Source organism: Siniperca chuatsi, linkage group LG11 (genome assembly GCF_020085105.1).
Source record: "Siniperca chuatsi isolate FFG_IHB_CAS linkage group LG11, ASM2008510v1, whole genome shotgun sequence".
Taxonomy (NCBI): Eukaryota; Metazoa; Chordata; class Actinopteri; order Centrarchiformes; family Sinipercidae; genus Siniperca; species Siniperca chuatsi.
The window spans coordinates 21,676,448-21,698,623 of NC_058052.1; the positions used below are offsets into that span (position 1 = coordinate 21,676,448).

The 22,176-nt window shown below is 39.9% G+C and overlaps 1 protein-coding gene across 9 annotated transcripts in view; it reads left to right on the forward strand.

The window, feature by feature from the left end:
• The first annotated feature begins 5,295 nt into the window (after positions 1-5,295).
• LOC122884074 (girdin-like) overlaps positions 5,296-22,176 on the forward strand; it is a 76,671-nt gene continuing 59,790 nt past the window's right edge. For 8 of the 9 annotated variants that reach the window (XR_006379795.1, XM_044213429.1, XM_044213426.1 and 5 more), the window contains exons 1-3: positions 5,297-6,074; positions 6,214-6,314; positions 17,776-17,884. Coding sequence is in view for 8 of the 9 variants with exons in the window: in XM_044213429.1 (XP_044069364.1) it covers positions 6,012-6,074; positions 6,214-6,314; positions 17,776-17,884 (273 nt within the window). In the remaining variant the exon portion in view is untranslated. Of the gene's footprint in view, positions 6,075-6,213; positions 6,315-17,775; positions 17,885-22,176 lie in introns of all 9 variants that reach the window. The other variant, XM_044213421.1, reaches the window with a different exon arrangement.

The following is a 22,176-nucleotide window of genomic DNA, read 5'->3' on the forward strand; positions in this document are numbered from 1 at the left end:
AAAATATGATTAATAGACAAGTCTTCATCAATATGCATCAGGCAGTTAAAGTCTTGACCACAAAAAACTTGACCACAGCTTGATGTTTGAGATGGGAAAAAAGAGGATTACATTGCATATCATGTATCTGTATCTCAATGAAAGAAAACACTTTAACCTCTCTGAGTTATGGGATGCATCAGAATTCTATAACAGATTTACAGGATGCAAAGGGACACACACACACACACACATCTTTATTGCCCTGTAATATTATGCAATTAGTCTTTGAGTATATGCCACATGGGTCTCAATCATTTGAACTGTTGATTTGAATGTTGGGCATTGATTTCCTATAGCAGCACTACAGGATGGAGGCAAACAGAGGCAGAGTGGATGGTCGGAGTGACCTCCACTGCAAAGATAGAGGTCAGACCTTTAAAATATTAAAGGCAGGAGTAATATTTGATATGTCTATGTGAAAGGTATGATTTTGTATGCTGTTGCTGAAGATATGTTCTTATTTATATTATTATATACAGTATGTCTGTGCACAACCCTAGGTCTGGAGGGAAACTAACCACAGGTTCAGATACATACCCAGAATGTCTATTTTTACTCAGCATATTCCAAAAAAGTCCACTCGGCCATGATCGTCAGTCCACCAAGGAGACTTTTCCATCTTGGTCCAAAGCAAGGTATCTCTACAACTACTGACCAGATTACCATTACATTTATCATGAAAAATAGTGATACCTAGAGTATAATTCATAATGATTTTGGTCCCCTCCGGACATTTTGTCAAGCTCGATCATCAGGTCAGTGTGACAAGGAATCTCAGTAAATATTGGCCGGACTGCCATAAAATTTGGTATAAATATTCATTGTCTCCACCGGATGAATCCCAATGTTTGTAATGTCATATTTTTGACCTTGTAATTCTAATTGTGGTCAACAGAATTTCCTTAAAATGTGTTAAACATGTCCTTTTACTCAGAATATGCTGTTTAGTAGTAGTAGTAAAATATATATATATATGTATACTGTGAGAAACTTATACGGAGATGTAAAGTAGTTTTAGTCATATTACCTTGTTAGGGACGATCAATACAGGATATGTGTTACTTGAAAAAAGAGAAAATGGTAACAATTCTATCCAGCATTAGTCAGCCCTGCATTCAAGGCCACATGAGATCAGCACAGCTCCAAATGAAAATATTTGTGGTGACTTGTAAATTCCAGTGAAATAACTAACAGGAAACTGCATCTAAAGAGGACAGAAAGAGACATTTATCTGAGAGGCGCTGCAAGATCATGCAGTTGTTAGGAGAGAAAATTTAGTTTTTCTGTTGTGGATTTCAGAGCAGCGCTTCTTCATGGTTGGTGGATTTTTTATCCCTGGGCTAGATTAATACAAACTAGAGGAAACATTTTCATGTGTTTCCATGTGTACACTGGTTCTGTAGAGTTTGCGCCAAAAGAGGCGGCCGATTGGGTTTCCTCTGGGTAGTTTTGCCTGGTTTCATAGCTGAGTGTGTGTGTGAGGAATGCTGCTGTGGGTCTGTACAATCACTGAGTCATTAGGAGGACGTGGATGCTGCTGTGTGACAAAACTTCTTAAAAGCATCATGAATAATAGATTTTGATTAAACAGGCAGGAGCCCCCTGTTCAGTCCAAGGTTAATGAATCCCACACTAACGCAAATAAATGCTAACACACAAACACAATCACAAACACTGAGCTATACAAAATATCCATCTAATCCTCCACAGTAATTGAGCAGAACATAATTGTGTTCAGGCTGCTATGCGGGTAACAGGCACTGCATGAGCCATGAAAGGTTTTCATTATCTGCGTCAGTGTTTAATCGTCTGCTTGGGTCATAGGGTTAGTAGAGATATGTGTGGGCGGCCTCAGAAAAGGACTAAATTTGATTTGAAAAGATTTGATTTGAGCAGATTCTTTTATTTTACATCATTAAGATAAGATAAGCTTTATTGCTTAGAGAACATTCAATCGTTGTGGGAGTAATGGGCAGAGGTATGATTGGAGAACAAAGTGTAAAAGGTATTAAAAGCTCTGAAAACCAATTTTCTCAATTAGCTTCTTACTCTGAACAGCGGGGTCCTACATGCAGCTTTGGTTATTTTACATGAGAGATTTTCTGTATTTGTTTAGTTTTATCTATGCTCTTCTCACAGGTTTAAAGTGGGACTCGGTTGGAAAAAAGTTATGTCAACTATATGTATCTCTACCAATCCAGATTTAGCCACATTTCAGTCAAATTATGACAGATGTGGGGCTGTTTGCTTATGTTGCCAGACCACTATCTATTAAATCTGACGAAACCACAGCCACACAGTCCTGATGAAGCAGATGAGCTGAGTTTTTAAAGGTGAAACCATTAATAAATATAAACATAAATATAAGGATCTTTTACTTTGATTGTTGCACATTTAGAAATGCATATTAAATGTATAGCAGAATATTTAAAGTGAGAATATGTAACTTTTGAAAGAAGAAACAACACATTCTTCTTCCTACAAAGTTTCATTTGTGAGAAAAAAAAACCCCACACACTCTTGCTCAATTCAATACACTCAGGGGTTTTGCTGCAGTAGCCTCACTCTGGTATGCTGGCTAAAGCTGGTAAACTTTGGATAGATATTGCTGTATAAAGCATATTACTGAGTCAGTTTCCAGACTTCATGACTCTCTGCTTGTGCTACTGTTACACTACGCTTTGGCACCATTCTCCTGTAATTGTCACTTGTGGCCATAATTGCCACTGTTCAGCAAAAGTTAGGCTCACTTTAAGATTTGAAAGTACATTTTCAGAGTCTTTACAGTAAATTAATTTATGGTAAGTAAATGAATGCATAAGCGCTGGTATTGAGTACGCAAGATATGTGATATAATGGCATTTCTACAAAAACAAGTATCTTGGTAGACTTAACCCACATTTGGTTTTGAATAAAATAGTCTCCAAACGGCACTTTTGCAGTGCAAACAAGCCAGATCTTACCCCAAACCAGTTTTCTATCTGTTGAAACAGGTGGCTTAAGATACAGTCATGTTGTAATGCACGATCTAAGGACCCAAAAGCAGAACAAAGCGAGGTGAAGAGCTGGATAGTAGTTTTAACAGTCTTTATCGTAACACAGTAAACAATCAGTGGTCGATGGACGAGTCGGGCGTAGTCCACTGGAGCCGGTAGTGAGGTTTGCCGACACGGTCCGTGGAGAACCGACTGGGCTCAGGGGCAGAGACGGTGAGAGTGGGAATTGATTGGGTGATGAATGTCAGGTGTGCCGGTGATACACACACACACACACACATACACCAAGAGATGAACAGAGGACTGAAGGATTACACAAAGATAGGAGGAGAGATGTAACTAACTATGACAAGTCAGACATAATATTTTAAAACATTTGTGACTTTGACCAAGCTTCTCCTTGATACTAGATCTAATGAGCATTTTTGCTGTGTCCTGAACACAGAGCCTATCTGTTAAAAGCAGAGCTTGTATTTAATGTCTAGATAAAGATGTAGACTTCAGCGTAAGTGACAGACAAATAGAAAAAATAAAATCCCTTTTTTGATGGTTTGGTAGTTTCTGGTAGGCTGTTTTGGCATACATTGGATTTTCAAGATGCTGCACTTCATACTGTAACCTCCTGATGTGCACTCACTGAGCTTACATCCCTCCAGTCAAACACGTTTTGCAGCAAACAAGACACAACAGGTCTAGTCAGGATCTCATACTGTATAGCCTCAAGCTGAGGCACCAACCACAGCGACCGTTATTCTAAATGCAAATTATAACCTCTGCTTATTCAAGAGAGGTGCTGCTGCTCAAATGTGCTTATTCAAAATTATAGGGGAACATACAAAAATCCATTCAAACTAACTGGGGTCCTGAGAGTTGACCCAGGTCCCCGGTTCCCAAATCAGTGATTGTGTTTTAATTGGCTATTTGGCCACACGGCCTCTGCTCCCTTTTCATACCAACAGAGCCATTCATCAATTGTTGATTAGGTGTCACCTACCTCTACAGTGAATGACTGTGGGACTGGACTTATCATTCAGTCAATACCTTGCTGCTGATACAGCTAAAAGAAATACTGTATGTTTAAAATAACTAGTTGCTGGTATAACTGAAGTTCAGCAAATTGGAAACAAGAAATGCATTCTTGTTTCCAATTTGCGGTCAGTACCTGCATAGCAAGTCCCCTACACAGCAAGTCCCCTATACAGAACTTCATTCAGCAAGAGCCTATTACACACTTTGAGTTAAGTTTGATTTAACATATTTATTTCAGTCAAGTGCTTTAATCTTTGCAAAATTCTTAACTTGGCTTTTATTTAGATGGTATATCTTTGGTATCTTGGCACAGTTACAAAACATCCACAGTCACTTTGTTTGGGTGAGAACTAGGGCTGCAACTGATTATTTTCATACGATAAATCTGCCAGTTATTTTCTTGATTAACTGTTTGGTCCATAAAATGTCAGAAAATAGTGAAAACAATTCCTAAAGCCCAAGGTAACGTCTTAAAATGTCTTGTTTTGTCCAACCTACACTCCAAAAACATTCATTTTACAATGATATATAATAGAGAACAGCGGGATCTAGGTAATGTTTGCCATTTTTGTTTGAAAATTACTTAATGACTTAGCGATTATCAAAACACCCTAAATTGTCTGTCGATTGATTAATCGACTATTGGTTTCCGCCCTAGTGTCAACTCAATACATTGTGTGTCCCAAATTACCCTATAAATACTCAGAAATTGATTAATTTAGTATTTCCTTTAGATCCTGCATGACATACTGTTGAAGAATGATTTTTCAACCTCCTCTAGGCTATATATTTGGATAAAACTCACAGATTAATCATTTACTGTACATTTACAGTAGTGTCTTTGTACATAACCCACCAGGTGTCAGTAGCCTACTTGCCGTGCTGCTCTAATGAACTGTATGCTGTAAGTGCAGACAAATGGTATGCATAGATCCCCAGTATTTCTACTTGCCTAGGAATTAAATAAGAAAAATATTTTCCCATAGCCATAGCATATAAATTACAGCACTAGGGCTGCAACCAAACTTATTCCCATCTTATCTGCATCACTCCTTAAAAATCTTCTTTCCAACACAGCTCTTCAAATACTTTAATTGTACTAGATGACCAAATGTTTTCTCAGACCCATTACTGACACTACGACCTTAGAAAGAAATCTAAATATAAAGGGATGCGTTCGTCAATGCCCTATTTTCTTTTAGAGCAGAGGAGGCGGAGGGAGATGCACAGGACAGACAGAGAGGGAGGCGGTACTAAGTGTCCTCCAGTCATCCTCTCAGTTGCCTCTGTTCATTAGTATGCAGCAACTGAACGGAGGCAGACAGGGCAGTATAAGGAACCCGTCAGAAATCACTTAACAATTAATATGAGGAGTAAACCGACGATCTGAAGGACCTTAAAGCTCTGGATTTTTCCCGCACTGGATATTTTCTCTCATTTATTCGCGCCGGAGGAATATGTACCCTTATTAACGTTATATCTTTTGCCATTAACGGTCCTTCTTTTTTTCTTCCAGAGTAGCTAGCATAAAACCATACCTGGCACAGGTCTCATGTAGTCTGTTTTTACTCGCTTCTGTAGATAGCAAGCTAAGCCAGCGGGCGCTTAAATAGAGAATACATTTAGCTTTCTTTTTTTTTTTTAAACAAAAAAAAATCTGATTCCTTGTTCTTCCCAGGAGGTAGCCAAGCCCAGTCGCTGACATCTGAAACAGCTGGGTCGTGTCGAGAAGATTGTGGATTAAGGTCCCCCCCCCTCCCATAGACCCGAATACCTCCAAGAAACCCCGGACGTCTTTTACAGTGGCCGTTAGCCAAAATGAGCGTCGGTTTAATTGAATCAGCTACATGAGTGGAGCCTAAACAAACACACATTTCTCCCAAGGAGTGCACATTTTATTTCCATATCTGCTGAAATAAACGACGCCATCTCCCCTTGGAAAATATGGAAAGCGAGGTTTTCACCCCTTTGCTGGAGCAGTTTATGCTCACGCCTCTGGTCTGCTGGGTAAGCTCCCCCATTTAACTATTCAAATGTGTCTTAAGATCACTAACGTTAATTTAACAACGCTGCCCTGTGAAAGCAGTTCTTTTAAGTGTTTATTGATTACCTTAACACCTATTTGCATTGTCCCATTTATTTTCAGGTGAAGACAGTCGGGCAGCCGACAGTGACCGATGGCACCAAATTATCGGAATATATTGAATTAGTCGATGGGATTTACCTGAACGAGATAATGCTTGAGATGTAAGTTATTTGACACAGATTCAGAAATGTTACGGACCAATACATATGTTCCCTGCACCACCTTAGTGTAAAAGGATTGGCCAAATGACGGCATGCAGACCTTTGCTTGGGACCCCAAACGCACCATGTCAATAGATGTATTTATTCCTCAAAACGTGCTCAATATAGCAGACTCTTTCAATAGTTACATAAATAGATGTGCAGTTTGTTCCCCAGCCTCTGTTCAGCACTTGAAATTGTCTGAAGTGCATGTAGGCTAAGCACAAAGGGACCTTGTATTGGGGGCAATGATGGGTCACACTGTCAGAAACCTTGGCAGACAGTTATTGTTAGGATCGCTTGGAGCTTTGTCGGCCGCCCACAAGCATCTCTGGTGCAAGGAGGCAGCAAGCAGCTCCACAAGTTCCAGTTGCTCTGTTTTTTTTCAGTCACCCTAGTGGACTGTCATCTGCAGCCGACTGTAAGACACCCCGCCCCTGGAAGCTCCTGTGCTCACGTTTCCTGCTGTGCTGCAGATTAAACTAGAAATAGTAGCCTTAAGCGAAGAAACACTGGTAGCAGTGCACAGTCTGAATGCAGATTACACAGCAATGCAGATCCTTCTTTAATGTAGCAGGCCAGCACAGACACATTTATTTGTTTTTATTCAATTAAAAGGGAAGTAGGTGCTCTTGGCAGATCTCTTGATTATGAGAGAGGGTGGATGCTGGAGAAGATGAGACATTAGATGTCAAATCTGTCTTTCCAGTCACCTCCTAACATATAGCATGACAGCTTTCCATTCCTTTGTCTGGCTTAAGGCTGCTACGTCCTGCTCGCAGGGCAATTTTTCATAGTTTCCGCTAATGCCACACTCTATGCTGTCAGCATTTACTCCTCCTGTCAAAGGAACATTCAACCAAATTGCTCCCAGTGGAATTGATTTTCACTTCGCAAGAGATTATAATGTGTTGCAGTTTCATAGGGCAATGTTTTGTCACCTCGCTTCGGTATCTCTCATATTCTAAGGTTAGATTGGCAGAATTGTCTAGGTAAGGGGAAGCTTGTCTTATGCACAAGTCTCTCTCTGTATTTCTAAATGTGCAGATTATACCTCAGTACTCCGTGTGAATTGTTTTTAGAAGGGTTAAGCTGTAGCTGTGTTGCATGAGGAGCTGATTAACCCGGAATGGCCATTTCCTGTCTGAAGTTGGTGTCCTCTTCCTCCTGCCCTGCCTTCTTCCACTGTCCTCGACCTCCTGCTGCTCATCTGCATCAGTCTACTAAGCTGCCTACCGTCAGGTTTCAACTCCCTCTTCCACCTCTCTTTCCCATGCTTGTTTTTCCTCCTCCTACTCCTCCAGGCTGCATCTACACTCTCAGAGCAATCCTTTAAAACAGGAAGGCGTTTAGGGAGGCCATTGCAGGTTCAGTTGGACAAGGGCGTCTTTGCTCTTCCACACGCAGCCTCTTCAAAACCGTGAACAAGTCAGCAGTATTTTTAGAGCATTTTCCCTTATGGGACATTTTATAGTGGAAAGTAACCGGAAGGATATGAGTGGGGGAGGGCCGGAGGAGTGAGCGGGACAGAAAACGATTTGCCAAAATGGTTAAAAACCTTAAACATGACATGCGAGGTATGCAAAAAAAGAGCATGAGGGTGAAATGCCAAAGACAAATTCAAGCCCCGGTTTGCCGAGCCACATGACAACTCCACAGCTTTACATGTTAAGACTGAGATGTTTGATCGGATTCTCAGTAGGATTGCTGTCTGCAAATAAATGAAATGAGCTGGATGGGAATTTTCTGTGGTTGGTTGAGTACTCCTGTAGAGAACGGCCAGTGTAGAGCTGAAATGAACTGTGACTGGCTTAGTGATCGCCTGACAGGATGTTGGGGATTGCCAGTCACAGCCAGCTCTGTGCATTTATGTTTGTGTGTGCTTTTCTGCAGGGCTTCTGTGTCTGCGTGGGAGTATGTGTATCTGTGGGTTTTTTTCCCCTCTGCATTTGGTTTTGGACTGAGGCAGCTGTTGGTAGTCGTCTTGCCCAGCCACCCTCCCACACAGAAGGCCTACAGTATTGGTCAGATGTTCTGTTTGTGAGGCAGCTCTTTGTCTGCCTCTCCCACTTTACCAGCACTACGTGGTCACCTCCAGTATGCTGAGCTAACTAAAATAGACTGTATCATAAGCTAAAATGTATGTCACAGCTCATGCATCTAAACTTTGCAGCTATTGCAGGGAGTTTTGGATGATGGTACCCATCAAAGACTTAACTTAACATGAGTCAATTCAGTATTAAAAGACAGAAATTTAGTTGACACAGGATACATGATCCAAAGTTTGTTCACATTTGAAGCTGTAATTTGACTGGAAAAACTATATGGGTGTTAAGTAATGCCACCTTCCCTCTCTTCATCTCTGTCTTATACTGTTACACTCATTAAAAGCAGCTTAGAAACCACAGGTGAGTTTTCCAACTTCTTTGAAGAAGTGTAGGCGATAATTAACAAGGGATTGTATTCGTTCCAATTCTTGTACTCCCACAGTCACTGTCACGTACGCATTTTGTTTTGTCCTCACCCCCTCTGTTCTGACAACTTGAAATATATTGTAGTGAGTGTTAGTTGGCATTGCGCTGTTTGTGATTGATCCAGTTGTGCTAAAAAGGCTCCGCTGGTGTTAGCCTCCAGCCAGTAGCTGCCGAGTTCGGCACTGATAACACTGCCACTGCAGAAAATGTTCTCTGCAGCCAAAAAACACACTTTCCTCCAGAGTTGATGCTAAAACTCCAGAGATACACACACTAGCAGATGAAAGTCAGCATGCAGTAATGTGTGCACAAAACATTGTTGAACATGGTTTAATTAATTTAACTTAAAAATATTTTTCTCTTTCTCTCTCAAACTCACAATTACAGTACTCTGGATGACAAAGTTGAATTTTTTGCATTTTTACTGGTGTCAGCTGTTGTAGTGTAAGCTGTAGTGCTGCTGTGTGAATGTCTCTGTATGGTCTTAGTGCAGACAGGCTGGCAGCAGTTGTCATCGGAACATCATGGGAGAGCATAGAGAGAGAAGAAGAGAGACCCCAGGATTATCTAACGGTTTGCTGACACCCAGATGGCACTATGTCCCCTCCCCCTGCCCTCTTGTGACTGACATTACCTAGCCAATTAGATTGCCTCCTCAGTGCTGTCAAACCAATTAGTTTTCCCGCTGAGCAAGAGGGGGCCAATTAAATTTTTGTCAGAGTGACAACTGTCCAGTTGAATTCTCTGTTTTCCTGCCAGTCCTGTAGACCCGTGCTGGCTCATTGGCCCATTCGGTGAACCAGTCAGTCTGCCCTCTGTGGGCTGTAGTTATGTGAGTGAGATAGACACTTGCACAAATAAAAAAGGATATTTGATGTGTCATGCGTGATTTTTACATAACATTTGTCATGTTGACTGGCACAACAAGTTATGTTTTTATTTTTTAACTTTCTTGCACTGCGTAGTTGTGTGACCCAGCTTTAACCCTGAAAATTAGACTAAAAACTAGTTGTTTGCTAGTTTGGGTGAAAGTGCAAGTATAGAGATGTAAAACTTATGTGGATTACGAAAAGAATGCTGTTAAGCATGTTAGTTTCTGTAGGCTTGAGTATTCAGACAGATCCGAGCATGTCTGTCTGTCTGAATAGCTGCACACGTGGATGAGAATGTAAATAACATGAAGGTAACTATCACCCTCCAGCATTTTCATCTGCATATTTTTTTTTCTGCAGATAACATGCAGACAAGGGTGCTTACCAGTGGTTGTCTATCATAAAGTGGTAAACCTATGAGTAAGTGGATGTGGATCTGTTAATACTGAATGAAGTTTTCTCTCAGGGCCACATTATAGTATCATCATATCATATAATTGTAAGCTAACATACACAGGATGTCGTCCTCACTATGCCTGTCATCACTTCCTTTCATGACAGAATCGGCTTTTTGACACATCATGCATGCACAAATGCACTCAGAACTTGACCAATGAACTTTGTAGAGTTTTGCTTTGGAGGGACAACACTGAATGACTTGTGTTGGTTTAAGCTCTGGACCCAATTGGTCTTTTGTTCAGAATTACTTTATTTTGTCATAGACTATCAGATGCATCGTTTGATTCTCTGGTAATTGTTATACTAACATATGGAGGCTATATTATGCTCATGCTATGCTTTTTATGGCTTTGTTGCTCTGGCAATGTTTTATTATTACAGGCAGCATCTAGAAAGGGCCACAAACAAAAAAAAAAACATGCAAGTCAGCTCTTCTCCAGTTTTTTATTTCAATCTTACATTTAAATTAAATTTATGAAAGATCTTTAATATGCCATTTTGAATAAAATGGTTAGAAAACAAAGAAGTTTCCCACATTGTGGTCACTGATCCAAAAGTTTAATGGGCCTTGAACATCTTTGATACCATATACAAATAGTCTTTATTATTTTTTCCTTTGCTGGCTTCCTCATTCATCTGATTGGACTAAAGCTACAACGACTGACTGATTAGTTGATCGAAAGAAAATGTATCTATTTGGTAGATCGATTAATTTTTTGTAATTTTTCAAGCAGAAATGCCAGAGATTTGCTGGTTCCAGCTTCTCAAATGTAAGAATTTACGCCTGTTCTTTGTCATGTAAATGAAATATCTTTGGATTTTGAACTGTTGTTCGGACAAAATAAGACATTCAAAGACATTACCTTTAGATTCTAGGGAACTGGTTGTTTTTTCCTACTTTTTGACATTTCATAGACGAAAATAATCAGCAGACTCAGCGATAATGAAAATTGTTAGTTGCAGCCCCAGATTGAACTACTTCATGTCCTAATCCCCATCTTGTTTTTCTGTCTGTTTTTCTGTCATCCCTCATTTCTGTCATCCTCTTCATCTGTCTCCTTTTCTGTCCATGCCACACCTCTCCCGCTCTCTCATTCCGTTCCCTCCTCTGTTTTCTTTGAGCACCATATTGAAGCCTTTGTTGGCTTTCTCTAGGGCTAGTTACAGCAGACATAGTTGGGATTCCAGCTGGTCTAGAGAAAGGAGGCAGGCAGAGCTGCTGCTGGGGTGTCTGTCGGTTCGGTTCTCCCGCTGATGCTGCTGGGACTGTGGGGTCCACATCCTTCCACATCAAAGTAAAGAATCAGACATTAATCTGGCATCTCTCATACTCCTTTTTGTGTCATGCCATGCTCTCTGTGTCTGTCTAGCAGGAGGATGTATATCAAGTCAGACAGGAAACCGCAGCTGTGACCTTGAGAGGACAAAACTTTAACAAGGCTGTGTTAATGTGAGGCACTCAAAATCCCACAACCAAGGACATGTTAAACCCCACAGGGACCATCTTAGGATTTTAGACACAAGTTTGCTTTTAGTTTCTCAGCCCTAGCAATGCAGAGTCAATCTGATATTTCAGTGGTCGGCATTTAAAGGTAATATATTCTCAGGATGTCAGAAAATGGCATAGATATTACCATTTTAACCTGTCAACTGTGCTGCATTTCATTTGACTACGGTTGAATCATTGCCCACATCAATTTGACATTGTGTTTTTGGATGTACTGATGCTTGTACTGTTAACTTCGGAGCATGTCAACAGGAATTAGTATACTGTAAATTCTTAAATAGTTATTATTATTATTTATTTATTTAGTTAACTTAAGAGAGAAACAGGCCTTCATATGAGACTGAGATTTTGTTAGACAGGTGTTTTATTTTGAATCTCCTGCTTTATATTTGATTATACTTGATCAAATTTGTTTGGTCTGCCCCCATTCTCTGTTTCAATTTGCTTTTAATGCAAACTCAAGACTTCCTCCATCTGTTTCATGTTACATGCCCTTCAGTGGCTTAGGGGAAATAATCCCTTCTGTTCCCTGGAAGACTTTTGCTGTGAAACATCTGCAGCAAGTGTTGAGTTTCATTAACAGCAGCTTCACATTGAGAATTTACAGCACAGTAGAATTAATAAGTGACCAAGTACAACATTTCTATTAAAAAGAGGAACTCAGAGCAGCATAGTAGTGAGTATGGCATGACAATGTTGTGTCCAGGAATTGTACACAATGCTGGATTCACATTGTGAGCCATTATAATACAAGCAATTTTGCTTATTATTTGAGACATGGGATAAGAGCTTGTATTCCAGTACAAGGCAATGCATCAGATCACATCAGCTTGGTGGGAAAGGGTTTAGCTGAATCTCTGGTGCAGCTAAACTGGGAACGAATTGGGAAGAGGCCCTGTGGAAACAAAAAGACAAAGACAGGAGAGAAATGAGTCCATGAAAAGCCAAGACAAGGAAATAGGGTGACGAGAACCACATACCAATGGTCAGATCCTCAATGGTCTGTTTGTACTACAGTTCCCATGTTGGGAGAAGGGTGGGGGATGAGAAAAAAGGATGCAGTCATCTTCAGCATTAGGTTTGCATGATAGCAAAATATGAAATATTGACATACCTGCAATACTAACAAGTTATGTTTTGTAATATCCTAGTATTGCAAAGTGATAGCTGATGCCATATACCCAGTGTATTACAAAGTATTTTTTGTATGTGGTATGCTAATATAATATGCATTTACCACCCTAATTTCAAAGTAGAAGCATTATGCCAAGGTCATCGCTTCATTCTTCACTAGTTTGAGATTAATTGTGTTTGTAAAAATACTGGTTAGGTTGCCTGTTTGTGCTTACTGTACTTACAAGCTTCCATTTGGAAAGGCGGTCAGTGTATTAGCATTCACTCCAGCATAACAACGATTTGAATATAACAAGACTACAACAGCAATTCCAGGTATTGCAACTGTCTTGTACACATTTAAACAGTGTTATTTTGCTTGTATTCAAGTTGTACTCGGAGTACTTAATTTGATTTACAGAGTTATATTACTTATTACACTCAAATTACTCTTGCCATGTATGCAGTACTATGCACCATTGTCTGGTTTTTGATTCTGTGCATGTGCCATAAAGGTCACAGTGTGATGTGTTTGGGGAATGACATGGCAAAATCCTATAACTTCATTCAATATGATAATTCATGTTCATCTTATTTCCTATTGGCCTGTCATCTACTAGGAAACTTCACAAACATTTTTGACAAATCTTGTTTGCATGTTCCAGTTTGTTATTTGTAGATTGACTACTCATGTTGGTGTTAGCCTGTTTTGGTTTGTAATGTGAATGTTACAGAAACAGACCTGCAGAATTATCCTGAGCTGAACTGTTAACATTACCGTGGCTACTAATAAGTGCTCATCCCCCAGATTCTTCTTACTGTAGCTGCTGGGCTTAGTGTGTGTGTGTGTGTGTGTGTGTGTGTGTGTGTGTCACACACACAGGCAAAAACATACACTCCCCCGCTGTGTTTGGACAGTACAGCTCATAAGCTCTATGCCGAACACGTGGCCAAATGTAGTCTGCATTTCTTTTTGTGTGTGTGCATTTATCCTACTTTTGTGTGTGTGTGTGTGTGTGTGTGTGTGTGTACAAGCATGTGCCTGGCTGCCCATGCTGACTGTAATGTAGCCTGTCATATATAGGTTAACACTACTCCCTAACTTACCCAGCCAATCAAAGCCAGGAGATGAGAGGAGAGAGCCCAGTGGCCCCAGGCTCTACTTAAGGCTGCAGTGCATATCGACAGCACCGACGGACCGGCTTATTGATTGGCCGTCTGAATGACTTGCTCACTAGTTGTGTGCCTTGCCGGCTGTTTAGCTGGCTTTCTGCCTGTCTATCCCTAAACTATTTGTCTATTTAAAGTCTTAGGTTTACTGTATCAGCAGGAACAGGGACAGAGAGGCAGTAAGAGGGATTTTTGACCCCAGTTGCAGTTCTAAGTCGCTGTATTCATTCGCCTGCTGATCCACAGGGGAGGTCGGCCTGTCGCGTGCTTGTATGTGTGGCATCAGAGACGGAGCCAAAGAAATGAGGGGTGGATTGTGTGGTGCTGTCATGGTCATGTTGTTGTGGCCGCCATGTTCTTGGCCGACTCTGATGGAGTGTGTTCTTTGCTGTTTTTCTCTCTTTCAGTCTCTTTCTCTCTCACACACACCTCATTCACCACATCACCCTCCTCGCCCTGACAGGATTACAGCCTCCTCTGTGCTTTTTAATTATCGGGTTAAATAGACCCCCTACTATGGACCTCGAAAGGGGCTGAGTGTGTGTGTGTGGAGGAGGGAGATGGGGAGGTCACATGATTGTTCATTTAGACCAGTATTATAAAGATCCCTGTGTTCTTCTGATTAGCATGATTGTTTGTATGTGTGTGTGTGTCAGGGCGGAGGCTGATCAAAAGACTAATTAACACATCCACACTGCAGCCGGGTGATTTAACAGACAGGCATACTGCCTTTTTTCTGGGTGTAAAATAACAAGTTTTGTTAATAAATACATACTCCAATGAGCACATTAAAAAGATAAAAACACTGTTCCAGCAGATGCTTGGCAGCACAGTTTTAATTTTTAATTTTTTTTTTCTTCTTGTCATCCACATGTAAATTTGAGTAAATTGATATTTGGGAACTTGGGGTATTTATATTCCTGGGTATGAAGCAGGTTCCTATGGTTTGGTTTTATGTGAAATAGATGTATGTTTAATCGACAAACAGGGCAGCAGCATGGTCTAGTGATTAGGAAGATGTCATTCACCCAGAAATCCACTGATTGCAAGCATCCACCAAGCTGAATGTCCTTGAGGAGGATAACGAATCCTTCATCTTTGACCTCCTCTTTCAAATAGAACAAGATGGATAATATACATAACAAGAATCTTGATTATATACACTCTTTTCAATCCTGGTATTTCAGGATTTACCTTTATTGAACTGTTCGCCCATACAGACACAGACATGGCTGTGCTATTCTGGAGTGCAAGAGCACAGATGCAGACACATGCATGACTACACATGTGCTGTGCTACACACTACATGCATGCATAGATTCACAAGCAGCTAAGGCTCTCCTCCCCCATACTCAGGGCATGTTGACCCTCATATATAGGTCATGCAATGTGCATGCTTTGAAGTCTGAAGTGCATATCACGAAAAAGAAAGCTGCTCTTTAACAGTGTTGATGTAAGACTCTAAGAATCTCAAGTACATAAGTCTTTTCCCAGACAATCCCAAGGCAAATGTGTCATAAATGAATAACAGCGATAGTTGTTTTTTTCCCTAACCCATGGTAGACGGATGACATTTATTGTCAAAACGTGATAGATACAAGTGATGTTTAACTTGATATCTTTCAATTATTAATTGTCAATTGTGCTGCATATCATTTGACTATGAATTTTACATTGTGTTTTATAGTGTAATATTTTTTCAACTGTGGCAGCCGGGGCGCTGTCAGACTTTATAAAACAGGCAGTAGAATTGTTGAATATTATCACATGATGAAATTGATGAGAACATTTATTAAGGGATCTACTGGGAAGTTAGACAACTACTAGTGGTGTTACTAAAGCACAGTAAGCCTCCCCCTGTGCTGCCAATGTTAAGCAATTAACCCAAGCAATCATTGAGGCTGGGTAAGAAATAAGAATGCTCTTCTTTTCTTAGTGTCATTACTTTTAAACTCACTGCTTTTCTCCAGTCGTGGTCAACAGAAGACAAAAGTCTATACAGGACATTAACGTTGTATGAAAAGAGTCGAAGTAGAATCTATTGGAGACCTGAGTAAGAAAGCCAGATCCCAGTGACTTACACAGATATTTGAAGCCAGCCAAGTATGACTGTGAGTGTTCACTCTTTCAAAGTGTCCCTCTGCTACTTGGTGAAACCAAATCAGCTCTAGGGTGCTGCTTTATCACCACCTCTGTTCTGTGAAGTGGGGAGTCTAGAAAATAGGAATTTCCCTCAGGGGATCAGTAGATGTCACTTAAGGCTATAGGTCTTGCACAGTATTAGTCTGTTTAACCTTTAATTTATTCTTTAAAGTATACAAAAAGCCATTTCAACAAGCTTGTAATCAATACTGCACATGCTGTCAAAGGTAGCAGTTAAGAAACCCTGTAATTATAACTTTTACAGTTAAAACATGTGAAATTAATTAGCTGATAAATGCATGGATTGCTGATTAGTACTGATCATGTGCCTGGCAGATAGTTGGCATGTCAAGCGTTCCAAAGAGACAAAAAGACAGACACACAGATGGCCAGGGGACTCATCTATTTGTATCAGTTAGTTACACCAGTAATCTTAAATGTGTCTATAAATGTGGTTTAAAAAGAGGTTTGAGATGAAATTAGGTTTAGTATTTTTAAGGTAATTTCCATAGATATCCAAATGGTAGTTTTGGGTTGTTGTAGATAACAGCGGTTAGGGAGGTGGTACTGTGTGAATTTGTGGAATGTCTATGAGGCTCACTGAAACATGTTGACACCCGTGATAACATCAGTCGTCATGCATGCCCCTTTTAATGACCCTTGGGCAACACAGTCAGATAAACACACCGGCTCTCTATTCTGCAAGCACTGAGAGGATGCTTCTCTTTTTTTTGATTCAGACCGATGAAAAGAAATGGGAATCATGGTTATCATCATTCCTGAAATACTCCACTGTGTATTTGAGCTCAGATTAGTGTTTGCGTCCTTTACCATGCTAATGAAATCCTTCTCAGTAGTTTAAAGTCCAATCTACAGAGGGTCTGTTGTCTAGGCCTCCATGTCTAGCCTGAAAATGCTTCACAAAGATGTTCAAATTGGATTTAACTCCCCAATTTGATTTTGAAGGCTGGAGACACTGTCTGAAACACTGGTGCCACCAGATTTAAGGGGCTGCATTTTTATTTGGGTCTGTTTTTTTAGTAGCATGCTTATAGCACTGGTGCTACTTGAACAAGGGTCCATTGTCACTGTGCTGCTAATGTTTTTATCCAAACACACACCCGCTGCATCACACAGAGCAACATAGTGTCAAACTGAAACACAGATGTTTCAAGCAACCCAGTGACACATGCTTAGAAACAAGCATTTTAAAATGTGTCTGTCCTAGGGCTGAACAATTAATCGAAATATTATTGAAACTGCAATATGGTCAAGTGCAACATCCAAATCGCAGGAGCTGCATTTTTTTTTTTTTTTTTAGAAAGGTAAAATGTGTCACAACATACCATTTTATAAATGAAGCATTGTGGTACTACAGAGATGCCCAGGCCTACAAATCATATTCTCCAGATGTAAGGGAACATGCTTGTTTGGTACAGACCCCAGCAAAAATCACAATATTTTTTTATATATTTTTTCAGTGAAAATGAAATGCAAAAATTAGCATTCACACTAAAATCGTAACTCATATCGCAATGTCTGTCAGTCATCGCAATATGATTTTTATATAATTTTATTTTTAATTTTTTGCATATCGTTCAGCCCTAGTCTGTCTACATCTTCAACTGACATTTATCTTTCCTACAAACAGCAATAAATATTAGTATGTCATTTTTTCCCCACAGAAATCCTAAGGCCACAGTGCAGAGGACCAATAAGAAAGTGAACAATGACCCCACACTGCGCATCCAGAACCTTTCTATTCTCATCAGGCAGATTAAAGCCTACTATCAGGTAAGATTTCTCTCTGCTGAACATGCTGCAAAGTCAGATGTCACTTGTTCCTTTTTTTGCTTGATCAAAAGTTATGGTTGCTCAACATTGTCCATGTTGAGGTGAAGTTTGAGAGCTGTTTTTTTTTTTTTTGCAGTTATCTTAAGAAAGAGAAAGTGGATCTACTGATATGGGTCAAATCATGATGAATAACTTGTATAAACTCGTTCATGTGTGGCTTGGGCTGAAGCTGAGCTCTAAGTAAAGCTGTACACTCTGTTCCCTTATGCCTGTGCTGGGGTGGTCTGCATTCAGACAGTGGGTTTTAACCCCTTAGGTTACAGTGAAACAATACAATCAGACAGCACAGCTTTCACTCGCATACACACAGAACTAAATGTGTCCACACAAGCACATGCCACATGAAGACTTGGCAGTATAAACAGAGATATATTTGCAGATGTGTATGTGTGTGTGTGTGTGTGTGTGTGACTGCGTGTGATGTGGTATCACGATCCCTGTCAGACGTGGGAGGGCCCAGTAAATATGCAGAGACATCAAGCATGTGAAACACATGAAGCCACTGATCTGCCTCTCCCTCTGATGAATCATTCAATTCATTTACTTTAATCTTTTTATCTCTTAGATGAGGATCCTGATAGATCAGCCACAGTTTCCCCAAAAAGAGACCAAAACTACAAAAACCAGCTCACAGCATTGCCTTAATACTTAGAAAACAGACTTGGATGCTTTAGTCAGAGAGATGTGAAGGTTATAGAAGCACACCAAGTCACATGTAGTGAAGTCTTATCTCATCTTCAGTGTTTACTGCTTAGCACGGTATCAGCTCATCAGGTCCCTGAAACATGTCAGTTAAAATTGTCACCAGTAAATCATTACTTCAACCAAAAGGAAATGATTGAGACTTCCTATTAATCTAATGGGCTGAAGAGGAAGTGGAGGAGGAAGTGTGGGGGAGTAAAAGATGGAGGAAACTTAAGATAAAGATATCAGAAAGTGAACCCCACACTTCTCACACGCAGCACTTCAATACATATTCGGTGCTCTGATCACAAGTGTAAAGCTTTAAATACTAGTGGGAATGCTGCATTGATATGCAATTAGTCATTAGTTATACATCCTGGACCATCTCTTCTCCATTTAGTCAACTTTGCAGTATGCACATATAGTATGCTACACGGTTGATGTGCCTGTGTCAAACAACTTAGACAAGGGTCTGCAGCCCGTAGCCGAGGCTAGATGCCAAATAATCGATGTAGTCCTAATCTGTAATCCATCTCACTGTGTGGTTTTCCGCTTAGCAGTGCACACAATTTCTCACAGACTATATTAAATGTGAGAGGTGGTAGCGATACCTGGTGTCAACTTCAATCATTTTCAACTGGATCTAAACACACTGAATAAATCGGAATTAATTTATAAACAATATTCTAGATCTGACTGTGACCTGAGATCCTGAACTGTCTAACGTAACCCCTGGGAAAATGGCTAAACCAAAACCTGATTGAGCTTGATAGCACATAGTCCTAATTTCTCTACATTGTGCAAATAAATATCTCTTAAGCAGTGCATTATCGTGACATTATGATACCATATCATATCACTCATCCTTATTGTCAGGTCATTTTGAAATGTCAGGTGTCATTAACAATATGTGGTGGTTTCTGCTGGTATTATACACAACAATGTGATTTCAACAAACATGGTAGTCACAACCATTATAGTCAAGTTGCTTTTACAATTGTGAAGTTCTTTGGCTTTACTTGCAGTGTTTACTTTTCTTTTTTTTTTCCCAGTTTGCTGTCCTACAGTATTGCTTAAATACACAGTGTCAGTTCTAACAGTAACTGTGTGTAACTGTTAGGCCAATTGTGAAACCTGTGAGTTTTGCGAATTGAAACAATCCAGAGAGAATATGATTCATTACATTGCTGCAACAGTGTTTCAACTGTGTTTATGATAACCAGGAATTGAGCGTGACCCAGCATGCTGTTGCGACAGTGCAGTGAGTTTAGGAATGTTATCATCACCAAGCAGTCGCACTGACAGAGACACAGATTTCCCACACTTCAGACTTAGGACTGTGACCTATATCCTCAGGGGCTGCGGCTGTGTAAAGGCACTTACTTATCACGTAATTTGGTATTATTCAAATAACGAAGTATGAAATGGAGAAACAGTGAATGTTAAGGCCTACTTTTAGCTGGATCTAATTAGGGATGGGTACCGAATCCCGGTATTAAACCCTTTTATTAGACTGTGGTAATGATAAGCTCCGATGTTACAGGTTCTGCTCTCGGTATTGGAGAAATTAAGAAAATAGTTTTCCTATTTATAATAGGCTACATAAACGTTATCTTGCACCTTTTATATCACCAACTCCATTTCTAATTTGCAATAAGATTAAGACATTTGTCTGTGATGCATGTTTGCTATTCACAATGCAGAAGAGAGATTTCTCTCTCGGAGCCTGTATGTGTGAGGGGCGGGGGCCAGCTCTGTCTGCCACTCACTCACTCACTCACTCACTCACCCACCCTTGTACTTCTATACTTGTGAGGACCCTCACATAATGCATTCTGTAGCCCCTTACCATATTCGTTGAAGTTGTGAGGACTGGACAAAATGTCCTCACTTTTGGAAAGTGAGGACATTTTGTGTAAGTTAAAAAAACAAAAAAAAAAACTAAATTATACAAACATGGGTTAATGGTTAAAAGTAACCATTAGCCAGCTAATTGTTTAGCTAGAAATATGGGTGCATTCATAATAAAGAACTGATAAGAGTACCATTAAAGTACTGGATCAATAAGCAGTATCAGTAGGAGTAATTTTAACGATACCCATCCCTAGGTCTAATTTCATATTCTCTCTGTAACTTGGTGGTGCTGGAATAAGACTGAACAGTTCTTAAGGTTGTTGTTTTTATGTATTTAGATTGTTTGTTTATAAATCTGCTGTTTCTATGTCTGAAGTTCCATCTTAAATTTTGCCCCAGAAGTCAAGTGAAGAGAGTCACTAATTGGTTAATTGCTTTGTTAGATCTGGTTTGCCTTGGTTCTAAACATCCTGTTAATCATTCCCGGGTCATCTTATTTAAACAATCAGCCTATTGTGTAGACTTTAACGTTATAAGCCTACAAAAAGCTCCACTAGGCAGCCTCAAATGGCTAGCAGAATTATCTGGCTCAGAGTCAGTGGTTGGGTCAGTGGCTGCTGGGGTTAAGTAGTGACCAGCAGAGTCGGTGGATGATGAGATGACGGGAAGGATTAAGGACGTTAACTGGGGACATCTGGGTGACTCCCTTAACGACGGGACATACCCTGCATCTTTACCATCCTGGATCCAGCATGTTTATCCAAAACTACCCACCTTTTTTCAAAAAGAAATCATTACTGAAAATATGAAATGGTCTTTTTTTTTTTTGCCACTGAAAGCATGTGTACTTTATAAACTTTGTAAAAACATCTAGTCCATCTGCACAATTTCCTGTTTACTTTCAGTTGCATTTTTAGTCTTTTTTTTTTTTTTGAAAGTTTTACTTCTGCTCAACAGATTTCAGAATGTATTGAAAATGTACAGAATTGAACGGAATCATTTTTTTGTCTATTAAAATTAAGTCCCTTTTGGTCCGTAAGTTTTTAATACATGGATATAAGCACATACAAAGCTGTCCACTTGTATCAGTTGTCTGATTTCTTGCACTATTAATTGACAACAGTGACAAAATATAGTTAAGACATTGGCAAACACAATGTGAGTAAATGGGTGTCTTGGAGATCTAAATGCAGGGCAAGAGCTGCGGTGTTTATTTATTTTTTTAACATACAGTATACTATTCGGTAATCTGCGTTGTTTTAGCTTTAGGAGAACTAGGTAAGCCAACAATGAAACTTATTCGTCTACTGTGTTTTGTCAATCTTTTGTTTGTCCCTGCATCGTTCTGTTGACCTTCTGGTCATACTATTGTTCAGCTTCTTGTGTCTGCAGGCTCTGCCTCACATAGACCACCTACAGGTTAAAAACCCCCATAGTTCCCTGCTGACCTTGTTGTGTGTCTGTCTGCCCCCTTGATGGTCTTTTTAGGGATGTAATCAGCCACTGAAAGTCACTCAGTGAGCTGGTAATGAGATGGACCTGCCACTTTAAGTCATTTAAGACATTTCAGTGCATATTTTTAGACAAAAGCCAGATTGTATCACAGTGTGGTTCTTTAAAAAAAATAAAATAAATAAAAATAAATAGTTGCCTTGTTTACATGGGGCTATCAGTACTTCATACCAAATGATTTG